This window comes from Alexandromys fortis, unplaced genomic scaffold (assembly GCF_014885135.2).
Source record: "Alexandromys fortis isolate MF-2015 unplaced genomic scaffold, M_Fortis_MF-2015_v1.1 scaffold_152, whole genome shotgun sequence".
In the NCBI taxonomy this organism is placed as follows: domain Eukaryota; kingdom Metazoa; phylum Chordata; class Mammalia; order Rodentia; family Cricetidae; genus Alexandromys; species Alexandromys fortis.
Window position 1 is genome coordinate 2391874 of NW_026068045.1, and position 27439 is coordinate 2419312.

The 27439-nt window shown below is 54.7% G+C and overlaps 1 protein-coding gene across 5 annotated transcripts; it reads right to left on the reverse strand.

The window, feature by feature from the left end:
- Positions 1-2393: 2393 nt before the first annotated feature.
- LOC126486539 (ephrin-A3) lies at positions 2394-27417 on the reverse strand. 5 transcript variants are annotated; one of them, XM_050118827.1, is made up of 6 exons: positions 26900-27417; positions 26671-26787; positions 25776-25952; positions 22905-23200; positions 22581-22649; positions 21538-22196 (listed from the first exon to the last, which is right to left on the reverse strand). In XM_050118827.1, the coding sequence occupies exons 3-6, from the start codon at positions 25886-25888 to the stop codon at positions 22060-22062; spliced, it is 615 nt and encodes a 204-aa protein (XP_049974784.1). In that variant the 5' UTR covers positions 25889-25952; positions 26671-26787; positions 26900-27417; the 3' UTR covers positions 21538-22059. The 5 variants fall into 5 exon arrangements, with proteins under 5 accessions (XP_049974786.1, XP_049974783.1, XP_049974784.1 ...); XM_050118826.1 differs by lacking the exons at positions 21538-22196; positions 22581-22649; positions 22905-23200; ... (1 more) ...; positions 26671-26787; positions 26900-27417 and adding exons at positions 2396-3983; positions 4212-4289; positions 4475-4540; positions 4878-5167; positions 10884-11094; XM_050118825.1 differs by having other exon boundaries at positions 25776-26787.
- Between the last annotated feature and the right edge of the window lie 22 nt (positions 27418-27439).

A 27439-nucleotide genomic window follows, 5' to 3' on the forward strand; every position in this document is an offset into this window, starting at 1 on the left:
GGGTGGACCTGGGAAAGGGTTAGAAGGATGAGGAGGGGTGGTCTTGTTGGAGGAAGTGTGTCTGGGGGGGGGAAGCCCCGCCAGCCCAGTCTCGCCCTTTCTCGGCCTCTGCATCAGGAGGCAGCACTCCGCTATGTCAGAACTACACCTGCTCGCTGCTGTGCTCCCCGCCATGGTGATGGTGGACTAACCTCTGACGCTGTAAGCAAGTCACCAGTTAAGTGTTTTCTTTTCTAAGAGTTGCCTTGGCCATGGTGACTCATCACAGCAATAGAACAGTGAATGAGACACCTATTCTAAATTTTTGAAGCCACAAGCACCCCCATCCTGGTCACCAGCCTTGCCTGGCCTAGAAATTTCAGAGTCCACAGCCAAGTCCTGTTGCCTGCCTCATGAAGGATCTCGCTGTGGCAAGGCTTCCCGCAGCGCGCATGGAGCCAGCAGTGTGAATGTCCTTGCTGAAGGGGGCTTCCTCTGACCCAGGCAAAGACGTGATTTCCCCAGCTATTCCCATAACCCCGGCCTTTAACCATGGTATACTGAGTGTGCCCCCTCACCCCGTGTGTGTGTGTGTGTGTGTGTGTGTGTGTGCGGTGTGTGTATTACTAATTTTTGATCACATACAGTGTCCTGTTTAGGGTTACTACTGCTGAGACGAAATACCATGGCCAAAGCATGTTGGGAGGAAAGGGTTTGTTTATTTGACTTATGCCTCACATCGGAGTCCATCACTGAAGAAGTCAGGGTAGGAGCTCAAGCAGGGCAGGAAGCTGGAGGCAGGAGCTGATGCAGAGGCCATGGAGGGTGCTGCTTACTGCCTTGCTCCCCATGGCTTGCTCAGCCCGCTTTCTTATAGAACCCAGGACCACCAGCCCAGGGATGGCACCACCCACAATGGGCTGGGTTCTCTCTCATCAACCACTAATTAAGAAAATGCTCCACAAACCAATTTTATGGAGGCGTTTTCTCAAATGAGGGTCCCTCCTCTCAGATAACTCCAGCTTGTGTCAAGCTGACATAAAACTGGCCAGCATGGAGCTTTAAAAGCTTATGTACATGGTGTGTATACACAGAATATGTGGAGACCAGGGGACAACTTCTGACAGTCCTTTCCTCCTGTCTTCTTGTTGGTTTTTTGTTTTGTTTTTTTGAGACAGGGTTTTTCTGTGTTGCTTTTGGAGACCAGGCTGGTCTCGAACTCACAAAGATCCACCTGCCTCTGCCTCCTGAGTGCTGGGGTTAAAAGTGTGCACCACCACTGTCCAGAAAGTAAGCTGTGTTGGGCCCAGAATATTTTATCTTTTATTTATTTATTTATTTGTTTGTTTGTTTGTTTGTTTGTTTGTTTGTTTATTTATTTATTTATTTATTTATTTATTTATTTATTATGTATACAGTATTCTGTGTGTATGCCTGCAGGCCAGAAGAGGGCACTAGACCCCATTACAGATGGTTGTGAGCCATCATGTGGTTGCTGGGAATTGAACTCAGGACCTTTGGAAGAGCAGGCAATGCTCTTAACCACTGAGCCATTTCTCCAGCCCAGAATCTTTCATCTTTTAAAGGTTTGTTTTATTCATATGAGCGCTTTGCCTGCACGTATGTCCGAGCACCACATGCATGCCCGGTGCCTGAGGAAGTGTAAGCCTCCATGTGCCAGGATTACAGGTGTGTACACCACACCTGGGAAATCAGTGTATCTGAGAGTATGGACAGTGTCTTCTTTGTCCCACCAGTACCCGGCATGTGGCAGGTGTTCACTGAGTACCGGCTGACAACATGGAAAACCGATGGCCGGGCCAGCCTTTCCGGTCTTTTGGTGTAGTGGTTATCAAGTTGGCCCACCGCCGGCTCTGGTTCTTTCCCTGCCTGCCCTTTACCACCGTCTCTGTTAGGTGATAGCCAAACCTTAGCAAGAGTCTACACACTCTCAGATAGGGTACCACTCTACAGCCTAGTCCACCCTTGAATCTGCAGCCTTCTCCTGAGCCCCACCCAGTGCTGTGGTTACAGGTTGCCTTACCTGGCTAGGGCATTACAATGCTACTGCGTGCCACAGGAGCACGCAGGGGGATCTAGCCTGTTCTCTGTGCCACTAAGGGAAAAGCCCCCTCCCTGGCTCCTGAGAAGCCTTTTGATTGTCCCGCCCATGCTTCACCCTTAACCTTCTGTCCTTTCTGCTCTCCTGACAGGGCGCTGTAGCTATGTGAGCCTCAGGCCCCAGCAGGGAACATGTTTTTAAACAAAATCACAAATGGTCATGAAGGAATCCAGTTATACTGAAACACAGTTAACAGACATTTACATTTTTGGTATGTAATATATATGTTTCTTTATTAACATGTTAAAAACAAGGAAATCTAATAGCTATGATCATTTCAAAGTAGTGACGCATAAATGATATTCTGAGATATAAAGCAGTCTGAAAACATCTGGGACTTCCGTCGGCTACAAAGTCACAGGTGCTGTTAACGCTATCGTGGCCTGACGCCCAAGTACATAAGGGAATGCTAAACTTGTCACAGGGGAGTGAAAATAAAGAATGCCATTTTTTTCCTATCTAGGTTCACAAATCCCCTGAAATCCTTGGACCCAGTCAAAATCCTCTGACTACAGCCTGAGCCTTAACTCCCATACGCGGGCCCTGGGAAACAGGGACTGAAGCCGTTTTCCCCGTGGGAAGCCTGAGCCTAGAAAAGTTAAGGGATCTGCCCAAAGTCGCCCAGCTTCAGACTGAAGCTCTGTCCCTCTCTGCACACAGAGCTGGACCCTAGAGCCAGGCCCTCCGTGGACTGAGAGCTAGAATGCCCTGCTCACCCGGGACCTGAGCCCTGGAGGGTTCAGCCAGTGAAGCAGAGGGACATGGCCCCTTGAAACCACACACACTCAGTTATTTTTATCTCCAGTTTATTTTTTTTAGACTAAGAGCAGAGTATGAAAGTCACAGCCAAAGCACTTGAAAAAGGCCCAGGATGGGTGGGGACCACATAGGGTGGGCAGGGCAAGGTCCTGGGAGTTGGTTCCCGGCTCAGGGCTGGAAGGGAGGGGGCATTGTTGTTAAGTCTCCAAAAGTGTCTGTGCGTTGCATAGGTCCTGTCTTCACAGAAGACAAAAGAGGGGCCAGGGGGGTCCCAAGAGGGGCCTAACCTGGTGGGGAAGGGGTCTGAATCTGGAAGGGGGGGTCAGAAAAGGTCAAGGTTAGGAGGGGAAGGGCTCTGTCTGTCTGTACATTATATATAGAGATATAGTGTCTGTACATGCCTGTCGGGCACCCCAATGCCCACCCCTGTCTACTGCCTGCTCCCCCCAGGGGTGTCTATTTGTAAACTTGGATTCAATCCAAACCACAGCCCTCTGTGTGGGAGGAAGGAGGGAGGAGGACATGCTTATTGCTGTAAACAGGGGAGGGGTAGCCTGAGGCTGCACCCCTCACCCATCTAGTCCCCTCCCCATGTTCTGCCCCGGAGGAGAGTGACAGGGGGCACCTCCCGAGCTTCATTTGTTCTCTCTGGGGCATATGTGCCTCTTGGGGGGGGGGGACAAAGAGGGAGGGCACCAGGGTCAGGGAAAGGTACCGGGGGGCAGGGAGTCCTGAGCACTGCCTTTTAAAGCCCCCAGGTTTGGTACCAAACATTACCAAAGCCACAGGCCACCTGGGACCTGTGGCTGCCCCTGTGCCTGATCCACTACAATGCCTGTCCTAGACAGTGGGCAAAGAGGGCAGGCGCAGATAGACAGATGTACGGTCAGATCCCATTCCCAACCACGGCAAGAAGGATGTAGGCCCCACAGCTGATTCACCGCTCCTTCTCAGCCCTGCCCCACCTCTCTCTGTCATAGGAAGGGACAGAGCTAGGAGGCCAAGAGTGTCATGAGGAAGAAGGCGATGCCCACGGCCAGAGGCAGGTGTTCCCGCTTGGGGCTGGTCCCGCTGATGCTCTTCTCAAGCTTGGGCACCTGGGGACTCTCTCCCTCAAAGTCTTCTGTGGAGAGACAAATAGACAGACTGGTAAGGGCTGTGCTGTACGCTGGGGCGGGGGGCACGCGGAGGCGGCAGCAGCAGCAGTGGAGCCAGGGATGTGACCACCCACGGGGGCGGGACGGGCAGGAAGGACCGGTGTCCCAAGGGAAGGCATGCGGAAAAAAAGCAGGCACCGGGAAGGGGGCTGCGGTTCCAGCAGTGGCCACCAGAGGGCGCTGCGCAGACTCACCCAACACGTTGATCTTCACATTGGGGCCCATGGTGAACTGGGGGAGAGTGGGGACCGGCTTCTCCCCGGAGTGCGATGCTGCGGGGTGGGGTGCGGGTGAGGAGAGAGGAGGGGAAAGTCAGGGCAAGGACCCCCTCCCCCTGCTACAGCTGGGAAGCTAATCCCTGTCGCCTGTGCCCTCCGCCCCCATCCCCAGGAAGTCAAGGGAGCCCCAAAGCAGGGAGGCGAGGATGCGGACATGGCTGGAAGCCGACGCTACTCACTGGAGGCGCAGCAGACGAACACCTTCATCCTCAGACACTTCCAGTGCAGATTGTGAGTGGGCGTGGCTGGGGAGGAGACTGGGCCTGAGTTGCTTTCACTCACTGGTGCCCTTGCGACCTTACCCTTAGATGCTCCCCCCTCCCCTCCAAATTGCCCGCGTCCGCCTATGTCCTGGAATAACTGCTCCATCCTTTGAACAATGGTCACCATGGCTCTGTGGCCAGCCCAACCCAGAATGCCAGGATCAGAAATGCTCTGAGGCCCAAATTTGGGGCTGTCACCAACCCCCCAACCCCATCCTCACAACTCTGAAGCCTTATCCCTGGTGACGACCACATCGGCCGGACGGGGATCCCCGGGACCCTACCCTGTCATTCAAAAGACCGAGGACCCGGCACTCACAGATATAGTAGTATTCTTGGCCGGCATGGAATTCATATCCCAGCGAGAAGGCGCTGTAGCGCTGGAACTTCTCGGAGAACTTGATGGGGCTGTGCGAGGCGTGCTGCCGGTTGCATTCCCAGCGCTTGGAGCCTTGACTGGCGTTGCAGGTGCGGTAGCCGCTCAGGTTCACCATGTACAGCACGTACTGCTCCGCCCCGCCGCCAGGCCCTGAGCTATTGTAGTGCGGACAGTAAATATCCAAATAGTCGTTCACATTCACCTGCACCGTGTAGCCCTCTCGCCGCAGGCTGTGGACAAATGAAGCGGTCAAAGAAAGCCCAATGCTCTAAGGTTTTCCATGTCACCACTTCGCAGACCTTCATTAGGACATTTTAGTCCACATATATGATGTATTTTCACCATAAAAATTCATTCCCCCCAAATCTGGGCTTTTTCTACAATCTTTTCTCGGCCCCTTTCTGTCCCTAGAGTCCAGAGTCCCCTTACTGTGCCCTCTCCTTTTTGGCCTGTCCTTCTCCTGGTGGCCACCAGAGGGTAGCAAAGGCACAAAGAAGCTTGGCCTACCTCCTAAGGAAGAGTGGGAGAGGGGCGGAGGAAAGAAGGAACCTAGCTCTGGTTGCCACAGTAACAGCGCAGGCCCCAATGACTCCCAGACCCAGGCCCGGATTTCCTCAGCCCATTCCCCACAATTCACCAGGCCCGAGGAGGGACTGAAGGAATGGAAGCGAAGTGGGAAAGAAGAGAGACCCCTTGCTTGGAACACAAGCCCTCGCATGGATTCTCCCAGAATGCCTTCTTGCTGCTGCAGGTCCACCCCCCAGGCCAGTCCGACAGGACTTGCCCTCATACACGCATGTATGGCGGCTTCGTGCACATACATGCACAAGTTCTATGGCACAAACACAAAAATGTCCACCGCCCACTCACAGGCAGCAGATCCTCACAAGAGCTACATTGCATGTGTGCGGGGCCGGCCCCAACAGTCTCGGGGCTTCCCCTGAATTCCCGACATGGCAGGACCTCTATCTTTGTGGTTTTGAGTCCTGTTCCCCTCCCTCCATCCTGAGACCATGGACAACTAAGTCCCCAATAATCTGACACAGATCAGGGAGCTGCAGAGTTCAGTACCAAGGCCCCACCTGTGACCACGCCAAGCTGTCTCGTCACACACCTCCTTTCTCCATTTAGATGCCACTGCCCGCCCCCCCCCCCACACACACACAGGGCCTAGACAAGATGACTGTCTGTCACTTTCCAGGGGAGTCTCTGGACAGAGAAGCAGATACTGGGTCCCCAGGAATCCCCACCTGCCTGTTAGTCCCTAACTACGCATTGGTCTGAACCTCCTGGGTGGTAGCACAGAATGCCAGAGACCTCAATGCAGAAGTGTGGAGGAGAGGCTAGAAGTTTCCTTTCACTTCCTGAGGGCAAGTGTGCATACACCGGCAGTGATATGGGAGTACAGTGGGCACAGGGAGGCATGGGTCACCTGGTGAAATGACAAACCATTGGGCTCCCTAGTCCCTGGGAACTCCCTGAGGGGAGAAACTGGCTCTCTATGTCACCAGGCAATGCCCAGTCCCACAAACGGCAATCTGACACATTGGGAAAGGAGCTCGGAGGCCTCGCCACTAGACGAGGCCTTGAGGAGCCCACCTGACCTTACCCATCCTCACTGGATTTATTTGCGTTGCCCCCTCCCCCAGAACCAGCAGTGAGGCAGATGTGTAACAGCTGGCGTTTGGGCTCTGCAGTAAGAACGGGCACAGCCTCCTTGAATCATCAGGAATGCCACCAGTCCCACTTGGTTCCCATGGGAGTGATGGGTCACTCGGGCCCCTCCCTGTCCCTGGCGCTCAGGTGGGCAGGAGTCTCGACGGGCGGGCGGGCGAGAGCAGGAAAACGGGTTAGACGAGGCCTGGCTGCTCCCAGCCACCACCCATGCATTGTATGTCCATCCCATCCCCACAGTCTCTTGTTCCTTCCCTAAGGTCCTGGGGAAGGGGCCACCCTGGAGCCATGTTCCCTCAGCCTCACTCGTATATCCAGTCTGATAGTGAAGGAGCCCCTCCCTGTAGCTGCCCCATTCCTCCAGCCACACAGCAGGGAGCAAGCCAACTCCAGAGATATTCCCACAGGTGGTACCTCAGTTTCCTCAAGAGGCCGGGCTGAGCCTACAGCGGTTGCTGTATGACGACAGGAAAAGAAGTCACCTCTTACCTATCCCTGTGATTGATGGCAGTGAAAGCCTCAGAAATGTCCCCAACCTGGTCATGTGTGTCAAAACCTGATAGCAAGTTAGCTGTGTCCATTGGTGGATACAGAGCAGAAGGCTGGGTGCCAGGAATCCCAAACCATAACTCCTAGGAGACCCGACCTGTCTGTTAGGCACAACCTCTTTAATTGAATCTGTCATCCTTAGCCCAGCAGTGAAGGGGAGGTGCGCACAGGCCCCAGAAGAGCTTCGCAGCTAACCACGCCTCCAAGGTTACCCCCTCCCGCGCTCCGCGGAGGGTGAGCCAGCATCTGGGGAATGGGTTGTGCCCTGCTCCTTCAGGGAGTTCTCCGTTCTTCTCTCCATTTTATTCCCTTGTTTCCCACTCCTCTCGCAAAAAAAGTCTTCACCGCTCTTCTACAGGAATTAGCCCCTAACCTGGTTACTTCGTCCCTCCCGGCCCGCAACGCCCCTGGGTGCATCCTGACTCTTCTTACTTCTACAGAGCCTTGGCTTCCCAGCCAGTGGATCTCAACCTTCGGTGTCAGCGAGGGACTGGACGGGATGTGGGGGAGCGGGGAAGGAGCAAACGTCTCCCCCTGGGGCAATTAGGGGCAGGTAAACAGGGTGTCTAACAAGACCTGGGAGAAGGGAAAGGCTCCCAAGAGATCCTGAACTTGTTAAACTCCTATCCTCAGCTTTAGAAGCCAAGGTGCAGAGTTAAGGAAGTGGAGGCAAAATGTTCTTCCCCTCTAGTGCGCGCCCCCGAGGCTGCGCGCCACCCGCTCCAGCAGGCGAGGCCCAACCACGTGTGCGCGGCATGGAGTCCGCGCGCCGGGGCTGGGGGGTGGGGGTGGGCAGCGGCGGCGGGAACGCTCCTAGGGCGGCGCGTGCACACTGACACCCCCGCGCCCGCCAGCTGGGGTCTGGTGGAGAAGCAGCTCGCCGGTCACCCCCGCCCCTCGACCCTGCGACAGTAGCGGCGGCGAAGGTTTATTGATCTGCAGCGGCGGAGAAGAGCGAGGACCCGCCGAAAGCGAGACACACAGAGATGGAAAGACTCTGCCATATACAGAGGGGAGGCGAACACACAGACGGATTCGCCCGAGAGGGGAAAGGGAGGGAGCCACAGCGAGACAGGGGAAGCCAGAAGCAGGGAGAGGGAGGAAAGGGATGAGAACCAGGCAAGACTTGGAAAACGGCAAAGACTCAGCATCCGAACCAGAGAGGCCCATAGCAGAGAAGACAGCGTGGAAAAGAAGAGAAATGGGACACACTGGCGACCAGACGAAAACAGACCACCGTGGACATAGTAGAGGTCTCAATAAATATTTGTTGAATGAATGTGTGAATGAAAGCGATCGGCAACAGCAACGTTTCCAAGATAGGTAGGGAGATCACGAGAAAAAAGATGCTCTTAAGGCGAGTACCAACACCTTCGTTTAGTTCAAAGAAAAGAAGCGCTAGCAAGGGGGATATACATGTTTGGCATCAACTCCGCCCGGTTCAGTACCCGGCTCAGGAGACCCCCGACTTCACACCCTCATCACTCCCTCCAATACGGGCTCCCACCGCGTCCTAGTTTCTGGGCCAGATTAGGAAAAGGTCTCGCCTATTCCCAGGGACTAACTCAAGGGGCTGAGTGGGGGAAGGGGCGAAGGCTAGGTAGCCAGGACCGAGCCACCGGCCCTGGTCTGTCAACGGAGGCTACTGCAGGTCTGTCAAAAGAGGTTACTGCACGTGTCCCACCAGCACCCTCCCACGTGACCCTAAGAGGCGGGGTCGCAGACCCTCCCCCACGTGACCCCAAGGGGCAGCGACCCTCGGCACGTGACGGGAGGTGGGAGCCAGGAGTCGGGATCACGTGATTGAAGGAAGGGGGGGCCTGAGAGCCTGTGGCTCGGCCCGGCCCCGCCCCCAGCTCCCCGGCCCTCTCCACTCCCGGCTCTGGAGCACGTCGCTCTCACGATTTATGGGGCCGCGGATGCCGCAGTGAGAGAGCCGGGGAGCCCGGGCGCAGCGGCAACAAAGGCCCGGGAAGCGGGGCGGGGGCGGCAGCGGCCTCCTGGCCGAGTGTGCGCCGCCTGCTACCTCCCTCGGTCCCTGCCCGCACGGGAGAGGAGAGGGCGAAAGGAGGTTCTGGGAACCCGGCTCTCCCATCCCGTTCCGGAGCTTTCACCTGCGCCCAGGTGTATGCGGGGGAGGGGAACCTGATCAACGCTCCCCTCAAGGCTATTCCCACACCCACTAGGCTCTGGCATCTACGCCCAGGGGGGTTCCCCAAGGGTGGCGAGGAACCCGGGGTCTCTCACCTGCGAGCTCAGACTGAAGCGGGGCGGGGGTCGGACGTGTGAATCTCGTGGGGGGGGGGTGAGCTAGATATAGGGTAGTCAGCCCTCAGCGCCCCCCGGAGAGGTTGGAGTCCCACTCCGGGGGGGAGGGGCTGCAACCCCACCCCCGAGGTTTCCATGGGAAGCAAAAGGGGGGCGTCATTAGCTCATCCCCACCCCCAGTCTGACACTCTGGGCGCGAGGAGAAAGAGGGGGAGGCGCAGAGCCCCAAACAACAAAGAGCAGAGCAGCAAGCAGGAGCCCCTCCCCCGGAAGGTTGGGGGTCGTGGTCGAGGCCCTTCAGGTCCCTTCCCCTGGGGTCTCACCATTTGTTCCCTAGTCGGCCCCCAGGGCGGGGAGTCAGAAGCAAAGCTGCCGCCACCGCCCGGGCAGGTGTGACAGTGATCCCCGTATCCCCAGGGATCCCCCTACCAACACACTGAGGTGGTCAGAGTGATACACCCGACAGCTCGGCAGGGAGAAGACAAGGGCAGCGAGGACTGTGCAGAATGATGGCCCGGTCCCGCAGCCGGCACCGGGCCGCCGCGCCACACACCGGAGGAAACCACACGGCCGCCCTGACACCCGCCCAGACCGCGGCGGCGCCAAGAGCCACCCCAGCCCAGACAAGACTGGCCACGCGGACACCGACCGCAGCCCCCTCCCCGACCCGTCGCCCGCTCCCACCCCTAGACGGTCGCCGACGCAGACACACAAATCACACAGACACACGCACACTGACAGCCGCGCACGCCCGTTCACACTTGGTGCCATACGCCGTCCCTAGCCTCAGCGTGTGTGTGTGTGTGTGTGTGTGTGTGTGTGTGTGTGACCGACATCTCTGCCTCCTTTTTTCTCACCAATACCCTGCCCCGGCCCCCCAACTCCGCGACCCTGCCGCGGCTTACCCCAGCAGCGTTTATCTACACAAGCAGAGCAACCCATTCCCCTTCGTCCTAGGGAGGTGGCGAATCGGACTTCCTGCCTTAATGCCGAACCCCACTTCTAAAAGCAAGAGTCTTAGGCAAAGCCCCATCAACGTTTACAGGCTGAAAACAGGTCATCCTCGGGCTCCCAAATACAGCGGCCTATCCCCAGCACACCGGTACCCCCAGACTTCAACCTAGCCAAAAGGAGTGTGGATGGCGGGGGGAGGGGGTCCAGGATTATGGGACAGGGAACACTATTTCAGAGGCGACTGTGGAAAGAAACCAAGATGAGGTTGGGGCTCCCCAGCAGCCTCCTCCGCACAGCCAGAGCGTTCCTCACTATGCCCCATCAGCTTCTCAGACACCCCCTAGTTTCACAGACGCCCACGTAGTGCGTCCCCTCTCCCTCGCCTCTCGGCACCGAGCCTGTCTCCCAGGACTGCCGCCAGGTTCCCCTAGGACTTCTAGAGCCCACCAGCTCCCCCATCACTGACGCGGGACGCACGGGCTCTCCGGGTCCCCGACTCACTGCTGGTTGGAGCTGTTCCAATATACCGCATGCCGGTTTCCCAACGCGCCCCCAGGCCCCTGGGCCAGCAGCGGCAGCAGCGGCACGGGCACGAGCAGCAGCAGCAGCAGCAGCGGAGCCGCCGCCATCCCCGGAGCCGCCGCCGCCGCCGCCCCCCGACTGAGCCCCGCGCTCCCGGCTTCTCAGCTTCCCAGCTCCCTGCTGCCGCCGCTGCCAGCCCCCAACCTTAGCCACGCCCACAATCCTTCCCTCCGCCCTTCTGGGCGCGCCCCCGAGGCCCCGCCCCTGGCGCGCTCACGCCGGGCTCCGCCCCATTGGGCCCAGAGCGCGCCGGGCGCGTGGGCGACGGGAACTGTGTTGCCCCTCTAGGAACAACGCGTCTCTCCACTCTCCTAGGTGATTTGCTGCAGCTTCTTGCGTCTGTTGCTCCCCAAGGCTGGAGTCCCAGAAAGATTTGGGAGCTAAAGCTGGGGTATACATCTTGTGTAGGTCCACACCTTTCTCCATGGAGTATAGGAGTGTCGAGGAGCAAAGGTCTAGCTCTGAATAAGCGGGACTAGACCCATATCTGAACGAAGTTGGACTCTTACTTCCTCCACGCCCTTTCCATGTGCTCAAGGAGTTAAATGGGCGCATAATGGGGAAGCCCTCAGGTGGCACCCAGGAGCTAACAGCAGGCTGCCTGAAGGCCCTCAGATGAACACAAGGGCTTTTTTTCTCAGAGCCAAGGCAGAGAAGCTCAGCCCGAAGAATGTCATCTTACAGGGGCTGGGCACAGGGGCTGGGCACAGTGGCTCACTCTTTTAATCCTGGCTCTCTGGAAGCAGTGACCGTCGGATCTCTGTGAGTTCAAGGGCAGCTACATTGGTCTGTGTAGGGCTACATAACAAACCTACTTTGGTAATCCAGGGCAAAGGTGTTTGTCGCTGATGGTGACAGTTAAGGTAGGAGTCAGTTGGAGCCAAGCAGTAGTGGAATGGTCTTCTTGGCAGGCCCACAGAGGACCCCTCACTGCCTCCAGTTCCCTCAGCGATGTCCTCGGGCATGCTCATTCCTGTTCCCATATATGCTTTCTCTAAAGACAGAGAGGACCTTGTGTTCCACAGCATTGTTTTAGTGGGGACATCCAAGCACAGACATGGCATACACACGGGGGGGGGGGGAGAGTATGTGTACCCAAAAGCAGGAAACACGGAAACATGGGACTTGACACACAGACGGATATACATACACAAGGTGCTAGGATAACTAGAGAAAAGACTGGTAGAAAAACAGGCTTACAGTCACAGAGACATCGAAGTACACACACACACACACACACACACACACACACACACACGTCTCCCTAGTAAACGGACCTACCCCTCTCAAAAGGTCCAGAATCCAGACCTAGCAGACCCTCACCCCTATCTCTTCTCTTTCCTAGAAGCCCATACCAAAAGGCAAAGCAGAACCAGGCCTGACTGGGTTCTCGGAACCCACAGCAGCTGTGCCCAGGGAGGCAGACATGATGCTGTTATGTTGTGCTTCGAGAGGCAGGACAGATATCTGCACCCTCCACCTGTTTATCTTTGGCAGTACAAGGTCTTGACCACAAACGAGCCTGCCTTGGGCTCAGTGCCTCCCTGCTGCTAGGCAAGAGTGGGTGCTGTCCTCTCTGGGAACCTCTCCACTCCCAGGAGGTGTCTTTTCTCTTCTTGGGAGCCAGAAAATAAACGAGGCCCCTTGGGATGGGAGTGAGGGACTCTGCAAACATCTCTCTTCATTCCCAAAGAGGTTTGCTTCACCCCAGTAATGCTAACCTGCACACTTGTGGGACCACAGGCTCCAGCCCCTGCCTTCCATGCTACACCTCTGATCCACAGGAGCAAGTGTCTCTGTAGAGCAGAGTAGCCAGAGAGTCTGTCCATATGCACAGTGAGTGTAGGCTCACTGGTCTAGAACTTTGAATGTACTTACTGGTATAGCATGTGTATGAGACCCTAGGTTCAATCCCCATTGTGGTAAGAAAGTAAATGAGTAAGACCTGGCTTTTATTTTAAGGTTTGGGTGGCTTGGGCCCCCTACTCTAGAGCCTAGCTGTTTCCCTCTGGCCACTACTAGGTACTACTCCACCTTCTCCCTCCGATAACCATAGAGCTTCATAGTGGGGGAGGTGGCTCAGAGGTCAAGAGCATTTGTCACTCTTCCAGAGGACCCACCTTTGATTCCCAGCACCCACCCACATCAGATGACTCACAAATGCCTGGAAGTCCAGTTCCAGTGGATCTGATACCCTCTGTGGCCTGAAAAGGTGCTGGCATGTGCAGATACCCACAGCCACACCCATATAATAATAATAATTTTAAAAAATGGGAAAAAAGGGGAGCCTTTGAACTGGGGGCCCTCTTTGTTTAAGCCTGGGTCTAAGATCATCTTTCTCTTTCTGACCAAAATCTGACTTTCAAGGTGAGACCTGTGTGGGGCCTGTGTCCATGGGTGGGCTCCTCTGCTACCCAGGCTTCTGTTCATGGGCTGCTGGCTGCTTTGAGCCTCTGTGTAGATCACAAAGCAGCCCCCCATGCAGACTCTGTCTCTAGAGTGTCTTTGGTGGGAAGCGGGCTTACGTGCCTCTCCATCTTAGTGGGGAGCCTGTGTGAGCTGGTGCAGCCTCTTCTTGTCCTGTGTTGTACCAAGCACAAACTTCATAAGTGTAGGTGGCAGTTCTGTCTACAGAATATACAGTATATACACCTCCAGCTACAGCACCATTCAAAAACCTCAAGGGAACTGAGAGTCTGTTTGTTTGTCTGAGACAGGTCTCTCTATGTATCTGTCCTGGGACTCGGTAGGTAGACCTGGCCAGCCTCAAACGCCTGCCTCTTCCTCCAGTGCTGGGATAAAGGTGTGCGCTACTAAAGCTGACTGGAACTGGGATTCTTGAAGGACTAGGTTTCTGGACAGGAGATCTGAGCTGCTGTCTGCGCCTGGAACCTGTAGCATCTGTGTCAGGAGAAGTCTTCCAATGTGGGGAGTAGGACTTTGTTTATACCTGTGACTCCAGTCATGCCTGACTGACCCGTGGTAGGAATGTGTTATTTGGCATTGCCATGCAGCATGCGTGTGTGCACACATCCACAGCGCTGCCAAGCAGCATGCGTGTGTGCACACATCCACAGCGCTGCCAAGCAGCATGCGTGTGTGCACACATCCACAGCGCTGCCATGCAGCATGCGTGTGTGCACACATCCACAGCGCTGCCAAGCAGCATGCGTGTGTGCACACATCCACAGCGCTGCCATGCAGCATGCGTGTGCGCACACATCTACAGCACTGCTGAATGTAGCATGGAGCAGAAGCAGAAAGGTTCACAAAGTAATATTTAATCTGCTACAGGGGACATGTCCTCAGTTTCCCTCTGTTTCATTCTTTAAAAGTGTGTTTGGGGTTGAAGAGATGGCTCAGCGATTAAGAATACTTTTTAACCCTTGCAAAAGGACCTGAATTCAATTCCTATCATCTATATGGCAGCTTGCAACCACCTTTAATTCCAGTTCCATGGGATCCTACCCCCTCTTCTGGCTTTTCAGGCACCAGGTACACACATGGTGCATAGACACACAAGTAGGCAAAATACCCATACACATAAAATGATGAAATAAAAAAGGTTTTGTTTGTTCATTTGTTGGTATGAGACTGGGTCTCACTGTGTAGCCCTGGCTGTCCCAGAACGCCTATGAAGACAACACCGGCCCTGAACTCACCAACTTCTACTTCCTGGAGTGTTGGAATTAAATGCATGTGTTAACATGCCTAGTCTTAAAGTTTTTAAATAAGTCAGGTATAGTGGTGCCTCTAATCCCAGCACTTGGGAGGTAGAGGCAAGGAGAAGCAAAAGTTCAAGATCATCTCCAGCTACAAGATTTGTTTGAGGCCAACCTCAAAGTAATAATAATAAGAAGGATAAAGCTGGGCTGGAGAGATGGCTCCGTGGTTAAGAGCATTGCCTGCTCTTCCAAAAGTCCTGAGTTCAATTCCCAGCAACCACATGGTGGCTCACAGCCATCTGTAATGAGGTCTGGTGCCCTCTTCTGGCCTGCAGGCATACACACAGACAGAATATTGTATACATAATAAATAAATAAATAAACATTAAAAAAAAGAAGGATGAGCTGGGCGGTGGTGGCGCACGCCTTTAATCCCAGCACTCGGGAGGCAGAGGCAGGCAGATCTTTGTGAGTTCGAGACCAGCCTGGTCTACAAGAGCTAGTTCCAGGACAGGCTCAAAACCACAGAGAAACCCTGTCTCGAAAAACCAAAAAAAAAAAAAAAAAAAAAGAAGGATGAAGCTGCCTGAGACTAATCAGTCCCTTGGTTTTATCTCCCACGGCAGGTCATAGACTTAAGTGTGAAACACTGAAACATCAGACATGATCTGGCTGCCATGATCTCCCTAGTAGCATTGAGCCCATTCCTTGTTCCCTGAGGTCCAAGGAATCAGAAAGCTGAGCAGGTCTGGGGCACAGGGAGCACTCAGCTATGTAGCCCACGGCAGCTCCCAGGACATAGGGGAGCAACCACAGAGCTGAGTTTAGTCCAATAAATCATGGAAGCTAGGCCCTGGGGGAGGGGAAGGCTGGGAGGGGAGGGGGCTGGATAAATAATTCATTAAACAAATAAACAAGAAGCCTGTGAGAGGGGAGCTTGGGCTTGGTGTGAGCAGCCGCCGCCAGCTCTTGCCATGAAATATTCACAGGCTCTGCACCTTTCCCAGGGTCATGAGTGTTCGGCTGTGTAAGCACCAGAGACACCTGGGGAAGTGGGGTGGGGCCAGGTGTGTGCACTCACCTTCTGACCTCGGAGTGTGTCCATGTGGCCTGCGGTTCGCCGCACTACCTGAGGTGACAGGCAGCAGGAAACGGTACCCCGATTCTGTCTAGGGTACAGAAGCTTAGGGTGCAAGGCGTGGTTGGTGGAGTCTAAGTACAATAATCTCAATTCCTACCCATGCCTGATTCCTCTGCTGGGCTGAGGAAGCCAGGGGGGCTGTGGTAGGTCACGTCTCTGGGGTATTCCATTAGAAGTGTGGTCCTTGAAGAAGAAACATTGAGAAAGGGGACGTGTGTACAGCGTCAGCCTGAGCCTACTACTCAGTGACTTGCAGGTCACTTAGCTTCTCCTGGTCTGCTTTTCTCATCTCCCCAGTGGGGCTAATAACAGCCTCCCTCCTTGAGAAGGTGCTTGTTGTTAAGATCAGAATCCACACTCTCTGGGAAGCACTTAGCACGGTGCTCCGGGCCCAGGGGTTGCTTGATTAATGGAGGCTTCATCTGAGTCCTTATTAAGAGCATGCCTCCTGCTCTGCCCACCCAGGTCAGCCCAGAAGCCCTTCCCACCCGCCTGGCAACCATCAGAGAGAGAAGAGTAACCTAGGGCTCAGAGAGCAGGAGAAGATTAAGTAGGTTGAAGGAAGAGAAAGTTACAGGGCTTTTTGTTTTGCTTTCTGTTTATTTGTTTGTTTTGTTTGTAAAGAAGTCTTAGCCTGGCATGGTGGCGCACAGCTTTGATCCCAGCATTCAGGAGGAGGCAGAAGCAGGCAGATCTCTGTGAGCTCAAGGATAGTCGAGGCTACAAAGGGGCTAAATAAAGAAATAAATCAGAAATGCCCTGTCCTCGAACTGTGGGAGAAGGAGCGCTTGACCTTCTCAGACCCATGGTGTAGAGAGGTCTCTGAGCTGGGTACCAATACCCAGACATCTTCACAGTCGGAGCTCGGGCCCTCACTCTCAGCCCAACAGTCAAGGGCATCCTGGCAATGCAGTCTATGCCTGGGCAAAGACCAGAATGGGTGGGGAGAGCCTGGGCTGCAGAGAGCCTTGTCGAGTCAGGGTGGAGTATCTGGCAACCTCTCCGCAAGCCTTAGCATTCCCCAGCCTCTCCTGTCCCTGGAGATCAGCTCCCCAGGGAGAGAGCCAGCAGCAGACAGGTCTGAGCTGGCCTGCTCTTTTACAAGTAAGAATTGGTGGGGGAGGGGACTTGGACTCCTGGTGGGGAACACCCAGTCCCTTGGGAAGTCGGAGACAGAGTGGCCCACCAGGCCTCAGTGTACCCTGCAGCCTGGAGCCCAGCCCTTTGCCTCTGTTGGTCAGGCTGCTGCTGCTTCAGGAGCTAGGTTTCTGGCTCTGGTGCCAAGACAACGTCTGCCCACCTCTTCCCATGGAGCCAACATGAGTTCCCCACTTCTCTCCCCTGGGCTGTGCAGGTTCAGGCCAATCTGCACAAGAGCATCTTCGCAGCATTGGTCTGTAATAAAACCACAATACAAGTTCAGAAGCAGAGATCAAGAGATCCAGATGTCTCATACACACGCACGCACATGCACACACACACACACACACGCACGCACGTACACACACATGCATACACACACGCATGCACACACACGCACGCACGTACACACGCACATGCATACACACATGCATGCACACACACACACACACACGCACATTCACGTAGATGAAAACATGCTGTGAAGGTATGTACCAACAGTCCTTGAAGAACATCTCCATGTGGACTTTTGCTGTGTGAAAACACACAAGCATCTCCCTGCCATAAATTTTGTTCTTCTTAACCAAAGCTTCTCTCAGAGCCCATTCTCCTCTGTGTTCCCAATCATTTGTAAGTTTTTTTTTAAGATTTATTTATTTAATGTGTATACAGTATTCTGCCTACATGCATGCCTGCAGGCCAGAAGAGGGCACCAGACCTCATTACAGATGGTTGTGAGCCACCATGTGGCCCCTGGGAATTGAACTCAGGACTTTTAGAGGAGCAGGCCTGTTCCCAGTCATTTGTATGGAGTTCTGTATTAATGCTGCACTTGGCATCATACTTATTTAATGGCTGGTCTGTTTCTGAAGATTTCTTTTCTCTGTCTTTCTTCCTCTCTTTTGTTTTTTTGAGACAGGATTTGTCTCTGTAACCCCAGCTGTTCTGGAACTCACTCTGTAGACCAGGCTAGCCTCGAACTCAGCCTGGCATGTCTCTGAAGAGAAAGTTTCTTGTCTCATGCAAATAAGTGTACTCAGCACCCAAATGCCATCTGGTATTTAGTTCGCAGAGGTGTTTAATAAATAATTGTAAATCCATGAGAGAAAAAAATGCATTTGGACAGTGCCGCTATTCCTAGAGTCCCTGGAGAGTCCACAGGAATCCTAGAGTCACAGAATCCCTTGAGAGACACCCTGTCTAAGGCCTCTCCTTCCTGTGTCCAAGTGCCCTGATCTCTGTCTCCTTGGAGGCCGTCCTTTCCACCCTTTTATCAGTGTGAGACCATGGTTTTCAGTCCCACACGCCCGACAGCTGGTAGTCAGGTAAGGGTTAAATGACAGGTCATTAGCGCTTAATTGCGGGGAGGAAGCGGCCCTGACACCAGACAGGTGGGCAAGCCTGCTCCTTGCTGGAACCCGGCATCCTGGTTCCAGCATCTCACCAGGCGTGTAGGTGATTTGGCCCTGGAGACCTTCACCCCAGCTGGGGCACCTCCCCCCACTGCTAGCTTTGCCAGTTTAGTCTCCAGGCAGTAGAGACCGGCACTCCCCATCTGTCGCCAACACCGAGGAGCCGCACGTGCCTTATTCTTTCTCCTTTCCCTAGGCTTTGCCACTTCCCACCCCCAGGAGACTTTGGAGAGTGGGAGGAGGGGTGGGGACCGTGGAATCGGACAGTGGAGGACTACAGAGTCACCAAGGGATAGATTGCGGATACAGACAAGTGACAGAGATAGGGAGGTGGAGATGTCTGCCCAATTTGACCTTAAATGAGCAGAATGCAAATGAGATGCAGACGATATGCAGATGAACAGATCTCAGAATTGACATTCCCCATGGCAGTAGCTCTGCACCCAAGGCACCATGGCTGTTGCAAATAACCCCTACCTAAACTTTCTGGGTTAAGTGACACTGACCTTTGCTTTGAGCGAAAAAGAATAACTTTAAGTAAGACAAGAGCTTGCTTGGGTGAAGGCTACAGAACCTGGGACGTTGAACTCCTCTGCAGCTTCTTCAGCCCAGTTCCCAAAACCTTCTTAAAGCGGCTACAGGAGATGGATCCCAGCAACTGGAGCAGTGACCACTCTCAAGGTTACGCTTGGACGCACCGTCGGTTGCTATGGGGACCTTCGTTTTCAGGCCTGAACCAATGCAGATCGCCACTGATGACCTCATGCCCCAAGTTCAGGGATCCTATTGGCTATTCAGAAGCCAGAGTGCTCACTTTTCAACTGCGTCACTGCGGGGGGATCCCCCCGACGACCCCAGCTAAAAGAATGGCGGGGAGCTCACAGAGTGCTGACTGGATGAGTGGAGGAAGTGAATACGGAAAAGAAGGAGCCATTTCGGGATTTGAAGGGCAATTTGTTACGTGATAAGTGTGGGGAAGAATCCAGGCAAAGGACTCTCAAGCCTGGGAGACAGAGAGAGATTAAGTTTTCGCATCTGTACCGCTGAGACTAGGGCTGGTTTAGTAAATTGAGGGCCCCACCCTCAGCCGTCCAGCGCCGCTGAATTTAGGGGAGACCGGTGACGCCCCAAACTTGCAGGCCTGCATAACTTCTTGGAACTGTGCCCCTGCACACGCTGCGAAGACTTCTCGTGGGTAGGGCCAGGCGCGGGAGGGCCGCCAAAGCCTTCAGCTTGTATTGGTGCTAAGAGCAGGCGCCATGAGACCTTTCTACCAGGGAGTACCTGGGCGGGCAACTGCCAAACGTGCAGGGCCCACGCTGTGCGGAAGGGAACAGAAAAGAAGGGGCAGGGGAGGTATGGTTTGGCCTGAAGGCCTACAGCCTGAGGGTGCTCCTGTGTCCTCCCCAGCATCCGACCTTGCACCTGCAGATGCACAAGTCTGTGTCAAACGCAGCCTGAAACTGAGACCATGTGTCTCAACTTGAGAAAAACCAACGAGGTCTCAGTCCCTTTTGCACAAGGGATTGGCGCTGCCAGCCAGGGCTCCTGCTGGGTCCGAGAAGGTGTGTGTGTAATCTCAGGGGAGCTGGGTAAGAACCCATATTTCTGAATTCAGGGCAGGGGCCACTTAACAATCTCCCCGGGCTTGCCCTGCTTATAATTTCTCTGACGAGGGACGGAGGTAACTGTATCTTTGGTTTCCATGGCAACACATAGACGCCCTCCAGGAAGATGGCAGCGATGAACTCCAACGCTGGACCAAAAGACTCAGCCCACAGCTCCTCCCACAGTTCTCAGTCCGCCTTTTCTTCGACACATAAACATCTTTTTAATTGCTGAAGATCAAAGTTTAGGGTCAGGACCCTAACCCAAACACCGATAAAGCAACATTTTCTGAAACTGGCCTCGAATGAGGAGATTATTAACTCAAAAATCTGCTCTGCCTGCCGCCACTCTCCTTAACCCTGGGCCTTAGCCAGAGCCAAAGAATTACCGCGAACTGTGAGGACCAGAGTTGTGTGATACATAGGTCCCATTCCCTTAAAGAAACCAGTCTGACTTAGGTGTGCAAGGAGACGAGGGGTGGGGGGAGGCTTCACCAACTCCAGCATCTTGGTGCCTGACCCTCATAACCCCGCCCCATAATCATTCACACGCAGCCTCTCGCTGCCGCAGCCGGGTCGGGCTAATCAGCACAACAGACACCTATCGATCGCTGGCTCCATGCCAGGTAGGCCGGCACATAGCCAGGGGAGCCTGCCGGGCACCCGGGAGGGCAGAGCGCGAGCAAATGGGAAGGGGTGCTCCCTCCCCTACTCCCACCTAGGGCACAGTTCAGAAAGAGAGCCCTTGCGGAGTTAGGGGGTGTCCGTCTGAGAGGAAGAGACAGTATCGGACTAAGGACGAAGGAGCCCTCTCTCCTGAGAGCCCCACCTCCTTCTCCTTATAAAAGCTCAGAACAAAGAGGCCGCTGGGGAAGAAGGCTTTGATCTGACCCCACCTTCCCAGTTCTAGGCCAGGCACCGCCCAGAGTGCCCTTGGGGAGGAGGAGGGCGGCAAGTCTCGCTTTGACGCCGGCATTCTGAAACCCAGGTGCTTTTCTGTTTCCCCTGGGTTTTACCCCAGCACCCGGAGTAAGCATTGCCAGAGTGGATGTCAGTAGCATCTGCCACCTAGCACGGGAAGATGGCTGGGGAGGTGCGAGAGGGTGCCAAGCTCCACAGCTCCTGCTGGCACCTATCCCAAACTGCCCAGAAGGGTGCCCACTGATGTCTGGCATGGATGGCCTGGACACAGCTGGCATGGGGGTCAGGCCAAGTCGAGCTAAGAGCTGAGGCCCCAGGGAGTTCAGGTGTCAGGGAAGAAGTCAGAAGAGAGAGTAAGACAAAGATGGGTGGTTTTTTAACGTAAGTTTATTTGTGTGTGTGTGTGTGTGTGTGTGTGTGTGTGTGTATTCTCATGTGGCATGTCCAAAGGACAACTTTCAAAAGTCTCTTCTCTTTCCACCATGTGGGTGGGTTCCAGGGACTGAACTCAGGTGGCCAAGGCTTTACAGCAAGCAAAAACTTTAACCTGATGAATCTTCTCACGGGCCTCCATTTTTTTTTTTTTTTTTTGAGACAGGGTCTCCCATACCCAGACTGACTTCCTGCTTACCACCCCCATCCCACTCCCACCCCCCAGTGCTGGGATTACAGGTGTGAGCCACCATGCCCCATGAGAATGGGTGATTTATTGGTCCAAACACTTATAAAAAATACAAACCAGCATGAAATTCAACCTCATGGCAAGTCCGTCTTCACAGAAGACAAATAAATGGCCCCTGGGAGGGCAACAGTTGCCCCTGGGAAGACACCTAGAGGGGACAGATAGCATGGCTTCTCCCTCGCTCTTGGCCAGGAACCCACCTGTTCACAGGTCTTTGGCTTTGGGCCCCCAGTGGCTCAAGGATTTGATCTCACCAAATCCCAGTCTTCTGGGGGAAGAGACAAGACCATCAAAGCAGCGATGCTCCAGGGGGCCCTGGACAGTCTGCAGCTCCCTTGTAGTTCCTCTTCAGCCTGTGGTAAGGGGCAGTCACCTACGAGGGTCACCTCAGATCCTCTGACTTTGCACATCAAAGCTTCATCGTGTCTGCCTGGCACGGCATCTCCGGTATGGTGGCAAAAACCCTTCAGCAGAGGATCTTGGGAAGGGCTCTGGTTCCTTGGGGTGACAGGGAAGATACACTTGGCTCACAGAACTCGCAGGAGACGAAGTATTGGGAGCAGCAGCAGCAGCAAGAGAGACAGGGGGCTGGGGGCATGCTCTCCGCGCCACCCAGATGTGCCACTTTCTCCAGGGCTCCCAACAGGGTGGGCTGACTCGGATCCTGTGAGGGAGAAGAGGCAGAACCAGCTGGGTCTTCCTGCTTCCTCAGCAGCCTTCTCCCTGGCCTTCTCTGTCTGTTTTCAGGCTCTAAGGTCTCCCAAAACAGCCACTGCCTTCCCATGACCGCCCTCATCCTTCCCAAACCCCATTTCCAAACCTTCCTAGTCAATAGTCCTCAAGTCCAAGTAAGATGTGGAAGGCCCTGCCCCTTGGGAACCCCGTTCTCTATGCCCAGCTTTAAAGAAGGTGTGGTGGAAGCTGCCGCAGGGGTGACTATGGGAGCAGAGGCTGGAGCTTGACGCTTAGCCTGGACCACTGAGGTCTGATGTTCCTATCCCCCCCTTTTTCTCAATCCCCAAAGGGCCCCAGATCCTGGCCCACTTACCGCTCCCCTTGCAGCACACAGACACCTGCAGTCTCAAGCACCGGCCAGAACTCTCCGGGGTTGGCACCGCTGATGAGAAATTGGGAGGAAAAAGTTAGCACAGAAAACCATCCCTTGGAATCGGACTATTTCAGGCCTTCTTGGCTTATCTTCCTTTGCGAGTCACCCCAAGTACCAGGTCCTCCATGACTCTCGGCAACTCCCTAGTCCTCCTTCCTGGTTTCCACAGTCTCTTCCCAGCACAACCCAGCCTTTAAGCCTTAGGAGCCCCTTCCTCCTCTCCTTTCCCTCCCCCAGGCATGCCGAGCCGAGCTGCTCACTCACAGATGTAGTAGTATGTCTCTCCAGGCAAGAACTCGAAGCCCAGGGAGAAGGGTGTGAAACGCTGGATCTTTTCTGAGAATCGAACGGGGCCGAAAGGGGCAAAAGGCAGCGAGCACTTCCAGCGCTGGAAGGCGCTTGCCCCCTCTGCCTTGCAGGCCTTGTAGCCTGACCAGTCCACCATGTATAAAGTAAAGGTTTCAGGGCCCTCCGGCGGCCCTGGGCTTTCATAATGTGGGCAGAAGATGTCTAGGTAATCGTTGAGGCCCAGCTCCACCACAGCATCTCCACGAAGCAGCCTGTGGGCACAAGGGAGTGTGGGCTGATGGGAGTGTGTGGCCCAGTTGGACCATGGGGTCTGAGTTGGCCTCTCTCACCCACTAGTCATAGAATAGCTCAGAAAGGGTGCGTTTCCAAGGCCCGCATGCTAAGTGACCACTTCTGACTATGACCAGCCTTTTACTTTTTCCTGTTTGAACAGCACCTTGCTAAGTTGCCCAGGCTGGCCTTGCATTCACTATAGTTTAGGCAGGCCTTGAACCTATGAGCCTCCTTCCCTAGTCTTCCGAGTAGCTGAGATTATAGGCCTATGTCAAATCCTAGACTGAATACCTCCATGAGAGACAGTGTATAGGTAATAATGTGACAATCAAGTCAGTTTCAGAGAGGTTAAGGGGCTATAGTGCCCAGCCCATAAGGCTTCTTTATTAGTGAGGAGGCCATCATCCTACCCCATCATCCATCCTACCCCATCATCCTACGCCATCATCCATTCCCTACCCCATCATCCATCATCCTACCCCATCATCCTACCCCATCATCTATCCCCTACCCCATCATCTATCCCCTACCCCATCATCTATCCCCTACCCCATCATCTATCCCCTACCCCATCATCTATCCCCTACCCCATCATCTATCCCCTACCCCATCATCCATCATCCTAACCCATCATCCATCTCCTACCCCATCATCCATCTCCTACCCCATCATCCATCTCCTACCCCATCATCCATCTCCTACCCCATCATCCATCCTACCCATCTTTCAGGGCACCTTCCCTGTAGCCCGCTGCCCCACATGGGGCCTGGCTTACCATCTGTGCTTGATAAACGCTAAGAGGATGAATGCTGGCAGGCGCCGAGGCCGAGGCAGGGGAGCAGATACACGCCCAAAGAGTTAGAGAAATGAACTTGGAGCTCTTAGGGAGAAACAGGCATGGTAAAAAGAGAATGAATGAGCGGGCTCTCCTTTTCTCTTTAGGGAGAATCTTGTGTAGCCAAGCTGGCCCTGACTCAATGCTCCTCCTGCCCCTTCGCAGTCTTCTGTAATTGATACTATTTAGTTATTCTATGTGTATGGTACATGTGCGTGAGCACAGGTGCTGGCGGGGGCCAGAGGTGGTGATGGCTGCTCTGGAGTTGGAGCTCCCAAGGCTGCGACATCCCCCTCCCCTCCCCCCTCCACATCACCCTTCAGAAAACTAGGATTACAGGCATGTGCCACCACACACAGTCCAACTTCCTTTTGACCAGACAAGGCTAGGTATAAAAGGACCCCATACACACACAACCGAGTTGCTCACAGGAGAGAAGGGCTGGGACAGGCCACCCCCACAGCACCGAATACTGAATGAGTCCTGCCTCCAACACCATGTGCAGAGTAAAGCATGTCTAGAAAAGGCCTCCAGACCTTCTGCACTGAGTAGCCAGGGACCCCTGCTGTAGGAACGCTTGATTAGAAAGATTCCCGGCTTAGCTCAGAACACTAGAAGGCAAGCTAAGGGAAGCTAGCGTCTTTGTGTTTCATTCCACTGGGTGTGGAAAGGCTCCCTACAAAGCCAGTGCCCAATAAATACTTGTGGATTTGGTGAATGAACTAGAAACTCAAGAGCTGGGGATGGAGCTGGTCTGGAGCTGAGACAGAAGCAGCCTGCGAGTCCAGGACAACAATAGCGCTTATGACCCAGTCCTGGTAAGGGAATGACTATCTTGGCCTGCCCTCCTGGGGGTCTGGAGCCTCCCAGGGGCAGTGTCTCCGCCTCTCACATTGGCAATGCCCAGCAGACCAACACTAGTCTTGAAACAGTGTGCTTATCAAACATTAGTGAATAGATGAACAGAGCCACAGATTGTCTGAAGTAGAAAATCGGGAAACAGATGGGGAAGGCAGAGAGGCAGAGAGAAACAGGAGGCAGGATACAAACAGCAAAAAATCCCGAGGTTCAAAGGCAGCCAGCTCAGCAGAGAGGAAGAAATACGCATCTAAATCTGTACAGCTGCACTTCTCTTCACAAGCTGACCTCAGTCAGTCCGCTCGCTTCCCAGGGCACTAGGTATTATTAGCCCATTTTGTGGATGACATAACTGAGGTTAGCAAGGTCAAATGACTGGCCCACAGGTGAATCAGCTGGAAGGGCAGGGCCAGGATTGGGCAGAAATAAAATCAAGATGGAAGCAGAGATATCAAACAAAATCAGGAGCCGAGGGGACCTGAAAACTAGAGAGGAACTCACGTTCTTTCACTAGTGAGAAGACCCCTCCCGGGTTCTCAGCGGTCCGCCCCAGCTGCTGCCGGCCGGAGGTTGGGGCTCACTAGAAAAGGGGGGCGGGGCCAGAAATACGGGCCCAGGTCCCCCAGCTCCCGGTATCCGACCACCCTCAGAACTAGGGTCCTCCGCCCGTCCCCCAACACGTTCGGGCGGGGGGGACCCCGGGCACGCCTCGCCCCTCCCCCGCCGGCTCAAACAAAGGAGCCCCGGCGCGCGGCTGGGCAGGGCTCAAACAGCGCCTTGCAAAAGGCGAGCGGCGGGCGCGCGCACAGCTTGGGAGCGCGCGGGCCCAGCTTGGCGCTCGCCTCGTTCGGCCGGGCTACCTGGGGTTAGAGGAGTTCCAGTAGACAGGGTGGCGGAGGCTGGAGCACCCCCGCAGGCGCGAGCCGAGCAGCGCGGCCCAGAGGACAGTCCGCAGCAGGGGCAGCAGCCGCATCGCCCCTGGGGTCCAGTCTGATCTGGCCCGGCTGGTCCCGGCCCGCTTCTCTGTCCCGGCGAGACTAGGTACAAAAGTCGGGGGGGGGGGGGTACGGAAAGGAGGTGGGGTGTGGAGACTCTTAGACCACATCCCTGGATAACTTTCCACCAATGAAAACTCGTCTCCGCCTCTCCACCCAGTGCCAACTCGTGTTAACCCTTTGTGCGTTCTTGTGCGCTCCAGGTTAGCCAAAGCTTCCTTTTGTATCTCTCTGCGCTGAGAGAGGGTGGCAGAGGGGACCTATTCCACTAAGCAGTTTTTGTTTTGAGGTTTTTGGTTTGGTTTGTATGTATGTGTACGTGCTCGTACGAGTTGTCATGGGGCAGAGGTCTCACTTTATCCCTCTCCACCTTATTTTTTGCGACAGGGTCTCTCGCTGAATCCCGGAGCTCACTGATTGGCTAGGCTTGCAGTCCTGTAAGCTTGGGGCTGGGGGGGGGATCCTCCTGTTTCCTTGCTCCACCCCACCCCTCCCACACGCGGTTGGGAACGGAAGCAAACCACTTCACCTGGGGCTTTTTACCTGAGGGCTGGGGATCCGAACTCAAGGAAGCACTTGTCCAAGGCTGTGGCCTCTTTCCAGTCCCATATTGTGCTTTGTTTTGTTTGAAACAGGGTCTTAACCCTAAAGCCTGGCTAACCTTTAACTTATATTGTAACCGGGGCTGGCCTCAAACTGGCCATCCTCCTGCCCCATCCTCCCCAGTGCCGGAATTACAGCCATGCACTCATGCACCTACCGCCTAAGAGGGGTGGGTTTTGTTTTGTCCAGATCTTGTCTTTCGTGTTTGCATTAGTTCAAGGTAGAAAGCTTGGAGGCCAGAGCTGGACTGCGTATGCAGTGACATCCGCAGTCTCTGCAGTGGGAGAATGTCCGGAAGAATCCAGAATTCTGGTCAGTTCCCAATAACCAAAAAACCCCCCCCCCCCCCCCCCCGCGCACTCGCGCGAGCACACGATGGCCAGCACCTGAAAGCCCAGATCTTTTGGAGACTGAAGGAGAAGGACCTTCCATGAATTGCTGTTTTCTCTGTGCATCTAGAGGACGGTGCACAGGGAAGGCAGGAAGTACCTCTGGGGACATGCCCACTGCTATAGAGCCTTAGGTGTCACACTGAGTGACCACTTTGGGGCAGAGCCCGCTTCTTATCCCCACACACCTTCCCTCTTCCAGGAGGCCTAAGACCTGAGGACCCAGTGATGAGGTAGAAGCAATCTGTACAAAACACAAAGCACCTTTGTTCTAGAACCTTCGGGTGGGGGTAGGGAGGTGGAGGAGGCAGGTGTGAAACCTTGGAATTCAAGCAGCTGCTGCCCTGCTCCGCCCAGGCTCAGGGCTCTGAGAACACCAGTTAGATTCATTTTCCCAGCCCTGGTCGGAGGGTGGGGATGCAGGTCTGACGACTTAGGTCATTTGTCTATAGCTGCGGTGGGGGCTGAACAGCACGGGCAGGAAGAACTTGGAAACTAGAGGCCATACACCCCAGACTGGGCAGAAACAAGCTACAG

Coding starts and splice junctions, on each gene's coding strand:
- LOC126486539 (XM_050118825.1), bottom strand. CDS start 26,020: ATGTGGTCTAAGAGTCTCCACACCCCACCTCCTTTCCGTACCCCCCCC. Junction 23,201..25,775: donor TGGAACTCCTCTAACCCCAG/GTAGCCCGGCCG, acceptor TTGTGCCCACAG/GCTGCTTCGTGGAGATGCTG. Junction 22,197..22,580: donor TGTGTGCTGCAAGGGGAGCG/GTAAGTGGGCCA, acceptor TCTCCCTCACAG/GATCCGAGTCAGCCCACCCT.